Below are 13,453 nucleotides of genomic sequence, written 5' to 3'. Positions count from 1 at the left end.
TGTCTCGCGCAGCTCCGTATATAAAGGCGGACGACTGGAGAAGACGGACGGCTGGGGAGCAGCAGCCCTGGGACTGTGAATAAGACCGTAAACAGCTGTGTTTTTATTTACAGAAACTTTAACCGGCAACTTTTTAGAACGTTTTAGATGTTTCCGGGCTTTTTTTAAATGATTTTTGGGGTTCTTGCTTGATACTCGCGGTGTGTTTCCCCCCTCACTGCGCTCATAATGGCGAGCTCGGCTAACTCGAACATAGTGGTAAGGATCAGACAAACGGCACTCATACTCCAAATCATCACACACGTGTCCAAGAACTGTAGTTAGACGCAGTACCAAACCCACACATTTAGTATTCGCAATAAATAAACATACTAGACACACGTACACATCAGATCTGATCCATGTGAGCTCTTTGTAGGGAAGTGTGTGAGTGTTTGATGATAGAGATGTATTAACACGTCTGGATCTGCTGGTGGAAATATATCTGCTCTGATCCACTGCATTAAACTTTATTACGTGTTTAAAAACGTATTTCTGTTAAACTAACACGGGCTTTGTTACATTTTGGCCTCGGCCGTGTAAAAAGCTGTGTTTGATGCGAAAAATAAATTGTCGTGTAACTCGATATATTACAGTTTGTTACGTAAGCACCCTTTTATCCCGACAAATGCATCTGAACTTAAACCAAATCAAGCGTATTTATCAAGTGAGAGGGCAGAATTGTGTTTGTTGTCCTGCGTGTTCGAACGAAAACCTTCTACATCAAATTTTATTTTAACGAGTTGTATATTTCCCCCATAGTACCGAATCCCATTTATATAAGCCCAAAAATGAGCCGATTATCACTATAAAACCCGTTCGCGGAGTCCTCACTGCGGGCAAACGCTGTGTCATCATGGCTACCGTCGCTGTTCGCTGTCTGCGCTTCTGACCCTCCTTCTTTCGGGCGCCTGGTTTTATACAGCCATAGCGGCGCTCTAATATAGACTCTGGCCGGGATGGGAAGGTGCTACTCCGCGCTACGTCACGGGCTCTGCATATAAACACCAGACTGCGCTTTAAATAGTGAGCGGACGGGCCGCGCGCCACGGACAGGACGCGACACACACAGCGACCCGCTGCCGCTGCCTTCGCGTCTTAGCTGAAGCGTATCGGCGCCATAGCGATGGAGGTTTCTCTGTGGGCAGAGAAAGACGTTTGTTTGCTCGTTCCAGATTGACTTCTGCCGGAAATGCGTCTGTGTTTTTGTACGAATGTTGTTTCTTTTCTCGGTTTCGTTGAGTGCAGTTGACCGTGGTCGCAGTGCTACATACGCTATTTAACCGGATGCGTCGCGAGCTGCAGCAATGTACACGTTTGCTGAACCATATGTGTCTTTTTATAGTGCCACTCGGGTCCAGTTACCAAATAGTGATTGGGAAGTCGGACTGATGTCCGTGGGACCGAAAGCCCTTCTTTAAACGTAATTACGTCATTCTTTGTGTTCCTGAAACGGGTTTTTTTACACCCTCTAATACAAACTGTCAAGGGAGTCAAGTGTGTAGGCACATATCACCGTATATTACGTTCCATTACATTCTTGTCGTTATGGACATTTATTTAAATTTGCGTCCCAGTTCAGTTTGTTGCAGACATAACTTAGCACTTTAGAACCTATATATATTTAAATAATGAATAGAATTGCATGTATTATAAACGTTTACAACCAATGCCAAGATCAGTTTACTGTTTGGCTGAAAAATGGTTTAAAACCAATCATGTTTGTTGATAAAGCTGTCAAAGTTGAAAACATTACCAGTGTGTTTTTTTTTCTAACACTTATGCTATTAGACTAGTATGACCGGTACACTTTGTACGATTTTGGTCTGTCCCAGGCAAAAGATGACCAGTCGTGGTGATTTCTGTGGTCGTGACTCCCTAACTGTGGTCCTGCTGTCATACACTAAGAGAGGTTCAAAGACGGCCGTTGCCGCGGTCTTGCGGCGAAAGATGGTCTGCGATTAATTTTTTGAAATTGTCAGAAATTTAGCATGATCATCTCAGTGTGTTTGTTTGCTGCTGCGACCAATGTCTACTGACTAGCCAATAAAAGTGCAACATGAAATGGCGTATTGATGAATGCGACATGATGCTAAAACTTTAAACTACCTTACTTGCCTCAAGCTCCATTTGCAAAATTGGCATGCTAAGCCTTTTCATGACCGTGTCCATATACTCTACTCTTTCGCTTACTCCTTTTTTTTTCGGCACACATAACCAAAATTGCCAGAGTGACTCATCTTTCTCGATTTGTTTACCACTAGCACATGCTGATGACATTTTATTATTCTATACAAACGTCATAGCCTTTAATTCAATACGTGTCATCAATCTACAGTCTACATATGTCGTACCTAAGTTTATTAGATCCATGTCGTACAGTGTGACTTGTAATGATCTTATCGGATTGCCAAAATCGCACGGTGTGTAGCTGGCAGAACAGACTTTTTGCCTCATCAGTCAATCATTGTTCACACTTCAAGTCAGCTCATTCACTGATTATCAGTTCATTACAAATCATGTTGGCAAGAGACAGTTCCTGGTTCACTGAGTCGGCAAGTTGAATCGAGGACTGATTCAGTCCGGTTTGTAAACAAATAGTCTATTGATCTTGTTAACCAGTTCAAACACTTCCTTAAAAACATGCATTCATAATATTTTGTAATTTAGTAGTTAGCAAGGTTTACATTTTGTTTGCTTGCATTGTAGCCTAAACTGTATAGATCAGTAATGGAGGATGTCATCAATGAAGTCCGGGAGCTTTTCCTGGATGAGGGAGTGGATGAGCAGGTCCTGATGGAGCTTAAAACGGTAATATGTTTGGTATTATGATGAATCTTAACGTGCCGACCAGATCGATGGTTGACTTAAACTTGCATCTTTCTTACTGAGCAGTTGTGGGAGAGTAAGCTGATGCAGTCCAAGGCGGTGGATGGTTTTCATACGGAGGAGCAGCAGGCTCTGCAAGCTCAACAACAACAGCAGGCCCAACAAGTTCAGCTGACACAGGCACAATCCCAAACGCAGCAAGTCCTCCTGCCTCCAGCGCAGCAGGGTGAGGCCTGGTCTGATGTTTTTTTTAGAAATGGAATAAGTTAAAGACTTTGTTGTCATTGTACTGCTGTGCAAAACAATGACATTTGTTGGTAATCCCACGTTCTCGGACATTTATATAAAATATAACAAAAAAAGCCCAACAACAGCCAGTAAATCTGCTGTTTATTGTCTGATTTCTCAGCTCCTCAGCAGCAGGTCATTGTTCAGGATCCTAAGATCCTCCAGCACATGAGCGCGACAGGAATGGTAAGTGCGCTTCACTTTCGTGTTAGTGTTTGGAATAATAGTGGAACGGTTGTTTTCCGGTCGTTAGGTTAGGGAATTGATTTTTAAAGAGTACTTTCAAACAACTGAAGACCGAGGTTAATTGATGGTATGCTTAAGCATGCATTATTTTAACTTATTTTTTGGAAAATCAGCGTTTAACAATGGAATTCCCTGCCATTCCCATAAAGCAGTGAACCCTGATTTCTCAAACAAGGCTTAAGACAATCACAGACTAAAATGCATGTTTGAACTGGAAGCAACTTGCAGTGAAGCATCTTAAAATGTCAGTACCATTGTTTTGTCTCAAGATGCACAAGTCTTTTTTTTTTAAAGGCACGTTTATAAAAGCTACTTAAATGTCCTGATTGAACTAGGGTCAAATCCTTGCTTAATCTAAACCCTGTCACATGTCGTGTAGTAGTAAATACAAGACAGACTCCAACAAAACAATAGAGATTACAAGATGTTTTAAAGTGCCAAGTTGTGGGAAAAAATTGATTTTCCTTTTGATCCTAACATTACGAAAGCATGGATAAACTTTATTTTTAACAAAGTACCAGTCAGATCCCATCAGTAAGACGCTGTTCGTTTGTTTGCTTCATTTGACTGCAAATTTGTGCGGATCTAAGCCATTCGCTGTAATCCTGAGTAAAAGCCTCAGTGAGCGACATCTACTGTTTTGTCATCGGTAAGACATTACATGTTACACTTTATGTAAAACGCGACACTGCAAATGACAATGAATACGTTTTTCACTTTAAAAGATGAACGATGAATAGCCTATAAGAATGACTGTGGCAAGTAATGTTATCCTACTATCACTGTGGTAACTCCAAGTACTTATGCTTTATTTGCCACTGCCAACATTTATAAAGCATATGTAATGCACGTCAAAACTACGTAACAATATTTTTCAACATCGGAAGTTTTCAAAAGAATAAAACTCGTACAATGGATAGGACATTGAAAATTATTTTATGCAAAACTCTTACCCAATCATAGATATTAGGTATTTGCTTAAAGTCTTTAATGCAGAACACCCATCAAAATTGAGTGTTTGAAAGAGAGTCAAATACAGGATCGAAAATAAGCTTATTTCTTCTATGAAGAATGTAAATATGTAATTTATGTATTTATGTAAATTTATGTTTATGTAAATATCATGAATTTAAGTGGACCTCAGAGAAGATTATAAAATTGTTCAAAAATGCAGTTCATGACTCATTTAAAGTAGTTTATTACACAATCTTTGTCTGATTTTTCAACAACTTCCAATCCAAGTCTGTAATGATGTGATTCTCCCTGTAGCTGGTTGGTTTGGTTCATGCCATATAACTCTTTATAAGCTGCTTTAAAATCACTATGGGAAAAATGTTTGCAGAATCAAGGCCACTGAAACAGTGGAAGGCCACTGGCCAGACAGTCACCGTTACTCGGATCCAGAAATCTGACAGTCCCATTAAAAATAAATGACTTCAGTGGTTTGGTCACTGTAGTTGCCTTCATATATGAACACACCTTTAAGATCGGTGCCAGCAGGAGAGCAGATGGAATGAGGGAGGAGTTTTCCTGGAAAATGGTTTAGACGGAGCAGGGGACTTCAAATTAGATTACACGGCAAATTCCAGTGAAGGATATTGTTCTATCTCTCTCTACTAGCACACTCTCTCTCACTCACTCACTCACTCACTCACTCACTCACTCACTCACTCACTCACTCACTCACTCACTCACTCACTCACTCACTCACTCACTCACTCACTCACTCACTCACTCACTCACTCACTCACTCACTCACTCACTCACTCACTCACTCACTCACTCACTCACTCACTCACTCACTCACTCACTCACTCACTCACTCACTCACTCACTCACTCACTCACTCACTCACTCACTCACTCACTCACTCACTCACTCACTCACTCACTCACTCACTCACTCACTCACTCACTCACTCACTCACTCACTCACTCACTCACTCACTCCTGCTCTACCTGATCTTTAATGTATGTGTGTGTCCTCTGTGGATTCAATTCCTGTTTCAATCTCCTGTTTCACTAGAGTGCAGCAGCCACAGCAGCAACTTTGGCTTTACCCACAGGTGTAACACCATTTCAGCAACTCATCACACCTCAGGGTAAGACATTACGTATCCCGTGAGGCAATGGTTCTCAACCAGGGGGCCTCAGCAAACATCCAAGAAGCCTCAAAGTGACTTAAAATAAGGTTGAACAATATTCAGCAAAACATGCTACAATGTATTTCAGTTATTTTAATCATGCTCCTAATTTCTGTAAAAAAAAAAAAAGAGGCCTCTGGAAGGTTGAGTACTACTGCCGTATGGAGACATGTTCTTTTTTCTTTGGAGCTGCCAATTGATTTAAAAGGGCTACACAATTATGTAAACGTTGTTTTTGAACAACTGTCTGCATAATTACTTTAACTAATATAATTATGTATACATATATGCAACTAATACGAATTTTTTATTTTATTAATAGTAGATTTTTACATGTGACAATGCAGTGCTCCAGTTCTCTACTCATGCCTGTTTCGCTTGTGTGTGATATTTGGCTACGTTCAGACTGTCAGTCCAAATCAGATTTTTGTGCATGTGATCGAAATCAGATTTAGCAAGTGTTAACAGCTAAAATTAAGAAATCTCTTTCGATCTACATTTGTTTGAAAATCCTATTCAAAACGCATTCCTGTAAATCCGACTGTTATGATCAGATTTCGGATGGTTTGTGACTTTCTCACGCCACATAAAACGTAAACGTCAAACGTTGTTATAGGAAACATTCGGAAATTTGCTGTAGAAACAAGGTTGTGTTGCAAAGTGCCAGACAAGCAGGAAATGACTGTGTAACGGAGACCTGTTTTGAGAGCAGCGGAGTCGACGGCACGGAATAAAGCCGCTCATACCAGCATCCTATGTTTCTGCCGCTTCCTCTGAAGACGCAGTGGTCCAGTGAGGCGGATACAGATTGTCATGTTGTAAATAAGACAACATCTGCATTGGAAACCCCTCCATTTTGCGCAACTACCAATGCGACAGAAACCAATGCAGATATCTCAGAAAATTCAAGTGTGGCATAAAAGTATAAAATAAACTCTAATAAATTCTATGGTATTGTTAATGTTGACTAATGTCAGATGAAACTTAAAGTATTTATTGAACGAACAAATTTTTTTTACTAGCTAACATTAATAAAATGACAGCATTTTATTAATCTGTTAATGACAAACACCTGTCATTTTATGCAGTGTCATTGAAGTCACTGTGAAATCTAAATTTACTTCTGAATTCAGTTTTTATTTTATGGAATGTTGCAGTGTTCATTATAAAATTTATCCACTGACATTATTTTATAAAATTAAGGAAAGGTGTCCTCATAATCTCTTCTCTGATTAAACCAATGTGAAAAGTTGACAAGTGGCCATAATTTTCAATCAACCGGTCTCTTAGATTAAATAAAAGCCCATATAGTTTGCAACCCCCTCATTGTATGATCCAATCAATTCCAATAGATTTTATTTTTTCTTTCTTTCGTAATGCCCATTTCATGCTGACTTTAAGTGCATGTTAACACATAAAGTTTGAAGCCCTAAAAAGCGTCTCTCTGTTGGCTGTCCAGGTCAGATCCTGCAGGTGGTCCGAGCTGCCAATGGCGCTCAATACATCATCCAGCCTCAGCAGCAGATGGTGTTGCAGCAGCAGGTCCTGCCCCAGATGCAGCCTGGAGGTGTACAGGCCCCCGTCATACAGCAGGTCTGTGCTTCATACCTCACCCTTTCAGTGCGCCCACAGTGACTCATGTGTTCTAGTCCGGTCACTGGATGCTGCAGGGTGTGTTGTGACGCTGTCTGCACATGTATGTGTGTGACTTGTTTCACCGTGTCAGCAGAGGTCCTTATCATAGCTAGCCAATGCAAGAGGCCTGTCAGCTCTCTTTTTTGTTTAAATGATACTTATCAGAAGTGATGGAGGACCGCTCACAGGACGAGATCTGCTGGAAGTAGAGCAGGTTTAGCAGTTGCAGTTTCTGGTTTATGAACGATTTTGTACATTGTGTGTGTGTATATATATATATATATATATATATATATATATATATATATAGATATAGATATAGATATAGATAGAAATGCTGTGGTTGCCAAAGCTTTACCATTGAAAAAGCTGGCAATATTAAGTTTTCCAAATTGATCTTAAATGTACAGTAAAAAACTATTTAGCTCGGAATGATAATATATACCAAGGTAGTAAAATGCTTTGTTCCTCGTGTAATATTTTGACAGCCAGCCACCATAAAAACAAGTAAATGTTTTTTTTAAATTAAAAATAAGTTAAAATATATATTTTTTACGTAAATCTTTACTGTTACAAAATAAGTGTTTTTAATTGTTATATTTTATAATTAGTTTTTTGCTTCTTCTTTTTTTACTTGTAAGTAAAGTATTACACAACTTCACCACGCAAGTATAATAACTTATATTTTTATGTTTTTTTTTTTTTACTTGTGTACATAAAACCAAGTAGCCTAAATAAACAGCAGTTACACAATTGGCCGGATTCACAACGATCACGTGCGCTTCGAGTTTGTTCTGATTTATTCCGCTCAGCTGATCCTCACGAACTTGCATTTTTTTAGCAGTAAAAACTCTTTTCATGTAACCTTCATGTTTATTAAAATGGATTAAACTATAGACCCACTTTATTTGCATTAAAATAGTATAGGCTTATGTTGAACCAGGACACATGGCTCTGTATTAAGCAGTACATAAAGTACTGAATGAACAGTGTTTCTGTTCCTTCTTGAAAACACCTGAAACCTGTGTATTTGACAAATATTGCATTTAATCCCCTTCATATATGATAAAGTATGCAAACACCTTGTGAGTCACTACAGAAAGTGTCCCCGACTTCATGTTTCTTTTTTCAACTCCCCGACTGCAACCGGTGGATCATGCCCGTCGGTGGAAGCCTAGTATAGTTCAACTCAAACACCCCTGATGTCTCGGCCTCTCTATGCAGGTGTTGACTCCTCTTCAGGGAGGCCTTTCTCAGCAGACCGGAGTCATCATCCAACCACAGCAGATTGTCCTCACAGGAAATAAAGTACAGCAGAACGCTCAGGTCAGCACAACCTCATGCCTCAGGGATGATACTGATGAATGTGAGGAAGTGTGCATTAAGAAGTCTCGCGTGTGTTTAGGTCATGCAGGCAGCAGCGATGGCGGTTCAGCAGGCACAGGGAGCGGCTCAGGCGCAGGCTCAGCCTCAGCCTCAAGCACAGCCGGCCCAACAACAGACGCCGCAGCAACAGGCCTCGCAGCAGCAGCCTCCCATGATGCTCCAGGTGGATGGAGCAGGAGACACGTCCTCGGAAGAGGACGAAGAGGAGGAGGACGAGTATGATGAGGACGAGGATGAAGACAAGGAGAAGGATGGAGGCGAGGATGGCCAAGTGGAGGAGGTACGTGCTGGACAGAGCGCTTTTGGTTTTTGATCCTAGACCAGTCTTTTTTTTTTTTGACCGTTCGGTCTTTTAATTCAGGAGCCGTTAAACAGTGAAGATGATGTCAGCGATGAGGAAGACCAGGAGCTTTTCGACACAGAGAACGTGGTGGTTTGCCAATATGACAAGGTTAGTATTTGTAGCTTAGTATTTGTAGCTAACTTCTCTTGCTAGTTTGCAATACTTATCTTTTATTCCTGGAATTAAGTGTTTAAACACTGTTATTTTTGAAACCCTTTTTGAAAAGTTTGCGTTTTCAGGCCCCCAAAAGGTTTTTTAGTTAAACAGTGTTGTGAAAATGGCCACTTAATTTAACATGATTTTAGTGTTGTCACAATACTGGAATTTCTATCTTAGATACGATACCTTGGAAAAATATTGATATTCTATGCCATTTTCGATACCACAGGGAAATATTTGTATCTAATATTTTGATAATTTAGGTAATTTTGTTGCAATAGCTTACACACAGCAATAAGCCATTAAAAAGTAAATTTGGTACTGTTGAGCTTTTTGAGGGGTGGGTTTATGAAAGCGCCACTTATCAGTGGTTTTGGTGGGAGATAAGAAATTATGCACAATACCCACAACCAAATTCAGGACCTGTAACACCAACACTATTCAAACGGAGTGAGTGAGCGGAGGCGGGGGTATCAAACTGTCTATTCGCCATTGGAAAGAGGGAATGAGAACGCACAGCTGGTTTTGGTGTATTGATACTCCAGAAAATGAGTATTGGAATTGTTTCAGATATTTCAGTATCGAAATATCAAATTTTTGACAGCACATGATTTAATGAGTGAAATTAGACATTGCCTACAAAAAGTGAATTAGAACTTTATCATAATACAGTTTATTTATTGTTAATTTATTAGTCACTGGCACATTTACATGTCTAGAAATCTTATGCAAAAAGAACATGATTTTACAAGTAAAATTTGACATTGCATAGGAAACTTATTAAATTATAGCCTTAGACATTTAATTCAAAAAATAAAAATTCCACCCTTGCTTTAATTGTTCAAATGAAATTCATGCAATATCTTTTGCCTCAGATCCACAGGAGTAAGAACAAATGGAAATTTCACCTGAAAGACGGGATCATGAATCTGAACGGGCGGGATTACGTGTTCTCCAAAGCCATTGGAGATGCAGAGTGGTAAAAAGAGAGGAACACAACACAAAACTGTCTACACTTAAAGCAAGACACATCAAGACCTGAAACTATGTATCGGGGGATTCCCACTTCGGGGGGCTGAAGAGTAACGTCCCAATGCTACTGTGCTGTTTGAGTGAGATCTGCACAAAATAATGTGCCATCCAAGAGATTCCTCCCTCCCCCCTTTTAAAGCTGGCCCTTTTACCTGTAGAATTTCACAAGAGTCCATAACTTCACTTTTAGAACAATATTTTTGCCCCTCAGATGTATGAACATATATTAGGCGCAGGGAGCCAATTGTAGCGCCTGGCGCTAACTTAAGTCGACTCTGGTGTGTTAAGACAGCCTTTTTACTGCAACCGTATGTGTTTGTTGGTGATTTCCGTAGCTAGATCAGCCATCTGAATCCTGTGTAAAGCGACCGGTCCTACACGAGGACTATTCCATCACCATTCGCCACCTTATACAAACACTAAAACGAGCAACCAAGAACTGTGTTCCAGTCATTTCCTTTCATATTTCCGATGTTTTTAGACCTTTGTATGTTTAACAGCAGAGATACCAATGAAAACGGGCGAGTTAAGTGTAACGTTGTCGATCTCACTAAATTTGTTCACGTGTTTGTATGTCTGTCATGGATTTTTCTAACTCTGTACTCTGGCTAAAGATCTGCTCTGTCAGTATGATGCATGTTTTTGGGCAGTGCATCACGGAGCTTGCGTCGTCCCGCGTGTGTTCGTGTTCAATTATTGCGTTTGGTGTCAATGAAGTGCTCAGTCAGACCACCCTTCCTACTTTACTTGCGGTCAGGCTTCTTTTACACATTTGTAGTTCGTATTTATTCCTGAAGCTCAGGCAGCATCATATTTTTGGGGGGATGAAACCGAACTGTGCTCTTAATGAAAAGTGCTCCTCTACTGAGGAGTGTTTCAACCTGATTCTGTGCATTGTGGATTTTTTTTTTTTTGTCCCTCCATTTTGTTTTATAATATTTAGTCTGACTTTTTAAAGCCATGCCCTAATACAGTCTGAGAAATGACAGATTGTGGCGTTCTGTGTCCGTATGTTCAGCAGTTGAAAGTATTGACATGTTTTGTTGATCATGTCCATGCTAAGATTGTTCAAAGGACTGGTTTGGGGCTTTTTATTTTATTTTAGTATAGTTCATCTTTACGCTCCTTGTTTGTGCCTTTCAGATTTGTTTTAGATATCAGGTCTTGTCTAAAGGGGGAGAGCCTTTAACAAATCCTACAAACTGTACATTTGGCTTCGTGTTTCTAATGGTAAATAAAGAATTCTCAGAACTACTGTCATGTGAGGGAACTTCATGTATGTTCATATACTGTTTTACCAATCAAACTGCTCTGTCTGATTCTAATCTCTATGAAGGTTGTGTTATGTTAGTAGAGATCTTTAGTATTGTTTTATTTTTTTGCCTTTGCTGAACTTTATTAAAGCACTATTAAAATTGAGACTCTGAGTAACTGGCCTTTTGCAACTCGTCTCCTGCTGATCGATGCTGCCTTGAACTTTTTACTGAAGACCTATTATGAACTATTCGTCACTGCACAGTGCACGTTATTTTAGAGTCTCTTTTATATACAGGTCCTTCTCAAAAAATTTGCATATTGTGATGAAGTTCATTATTTTCCATAATGTAATGATAAAAATTAAACTTTCATATATTTTAGATTCATTGCACACCAATTGAAATATTTCAGGTCTTTTATTGTTTTACTACTGATGATTTTGGCATACAGCTCATGAAAACCCAAAATTTCTATCTAAAAAAATTAGCATATCATGAAAAGGACCTCTAAACGAGCTATTAACCTAATCATCTGAATCAACTAATTAACTCTAAACACCTGCAAAAGATTCCTGAGGCTTTTAAAAACTCCCAGCCTGTTTCATTACTCAAAACCACAATCATGGGTAAGACTGCCGACCTGACTGCTGTCCAGAAGGCCATCATTGACACCCTCAAGCAAGAGGGTAAGACACAGAAAGAAATTTCTGCGGAAGCAGTGGACTGAGTCTGGAGTAGAAACATCCAGAGCCACCGTGCACAGGCGTGTGCAGGAAATGGGCTACAGGTGCCACATTCCCCAGGTCAAGCCAGTGAAGCCACTTTTGAACCAGAAACAGCGGCAGAAGCGCCTGACCTGGGCTACAGAGAAGCAGCACTGGACTTTTGCTCAGTGGTCCAAAGTATTTTTTTCGGATGAAAGCAAATTTTGCATGTCATTCGGAAATCAAGGTGCCAGAGTCTGGAGGAAGACTGGGGAGAAGGAAATGCCAAAATGCCTGAAGTCCAGTGCTGCTTCTCTGTAGCCCAGGTCAGGCGCTTCTGCCGCTGTTTCTGGTTCAAAAGTGGCTTGACCTGGGGAATGCGGCACCTGTAGCCCATTTCCTGCACACGCCTGTGCACGGTGGCTCTGGATGTTTCTACTCCAGACTCAGTCCACTGCTTCCGCAGGTCCCCCAAGGTCTGGAATCGGTCCTTCTCCACAATCTTCCTCAGGGTTCGGTCACCTCTTCTCGTTGTGCAGCGTTTTTTGCCACACGTTTTCCTTCCCACAGACTTCCCACTGAGGTGCCTTGATACAGCACTCTGGGAACAGCCTATTTGTTCAGAAATGTCTTTCTGTGTCTTACCCTCTTGCTTGAGGGTGTCAATGATGGCCTTCTGGACAGCAGTCAGGTCGGCAGTCTTACCCATGATTGCGGTTTTGAGTAATGAAACAGGCTGGGAGTTTTTAAAAGCCTCAGGAATCTTTTGCAGGTGTTTAGAGTTAATTAGTTGATTCAGATGATTAGGTTAATAGCTCGTTTAGAGACCCTTTTCATGATATGCTAATTTTTTGAGATAGGAATTTTGGGTTTTCATGAGCTGTATGCCAAAATCATCAGAATTAAAACAATAAAAGACCTGAAATATTTCAGTTGGTGTGCAATGAATCTAAAATATATGAAAGTTTAATTTGTATCATTACATTATGGAAAATAATGAACTTCATCACAATATGCAAATTTTTTGAGAAGGACCTGTATGTATATATATAGATGGATTTTTTTTTTTTGTCCAATTCTAGAAATTGTTCCACTTTTCCTTTGTCGTGTAGGTTGTGTGGATTATGGAAAGTAGCCAAATCATTTTAAACTGCTTTAGGGGTTGGCTTCAAACCCTCACTTTACACAATCCAGCATTCCAATGCAGTATAAAGTGTAATATTGAGATTTATTCCTGTGATCAAAGCTATATTTTCAGCATCATTATTCCAGTATGTCCAGGAATGAAGCTTGATTTTCGGTTTTATTTTTGCAGCACATGATTTTCCTGAATGCATGTTGTGCTTTACTACAATAATCCACTAGGTGGTGATATTTTCTATAAAAGTAGTTG

The 13,453-nt window shown here is 40.0% G+C and overlaps 1 protein-coding gene across 2 annotated transcripts; it reads left to right on the top strand.

Moving 5' to 3' along the window:
* The first annotated feature begins 15 nt into the window (after positions 1–15).
* On the top strand, positions 16–11,519 carry gtf2a1 (general transcription factor IIA, 1). 2 transcript variants are annotated; one of them, XM_077220464.1, is made up of 10 exons: positions 16–258; positions 2,749–2,850; positions 2,935–3,094; positions 3,278–3,342; positions 5,428–5,503; positions 7,005–7,138; positions 8,405–8,506; positions 8,586–8,846; positions 8,928–9,017; positions 9,944–11,519. In XM_077220464.1, exons 1-10 carry the CDS (start codon positions 229–231, stop codon positions 10,049–10,051), a joined length of 1,128 nt encoding a protein of 375 aa, XP_077076579.1. In that variant the 5' UTR covers positions 16–228; the 3' UTR covers positions 10,052–11,519. The 2 variants fall into 2 exon arrangements, with proteins under 2 accessions (XP_077076579.1, XP_077076580.1); XM_077220465.1 differs by having other exon boundaries at positions 50–2,624.
* Positions 11,520–13,453: the final 1,934 nt, after the last annotated feature.

Source organism: Siphateles boraxobius, unplaced genomic scaffold (genome assembly GCF_051911475.1).
Source record: "Siphateles boraxobius isolate OS27281-9 unplaced genomic scaffold, OSU_SipBor_1 8, whole genome shotgun sequence".
Taxonomy (NCBI): domain Eukaryota; kingdom Metazoa; phylum Chordata; class Actinopteri; order Cypriniformes; family Leuciscidae; genus Siphateles; species Siphateles boraxobius.
This window is presented reverse-complemented; position numbering and strand designations above follow the sequence as displayed.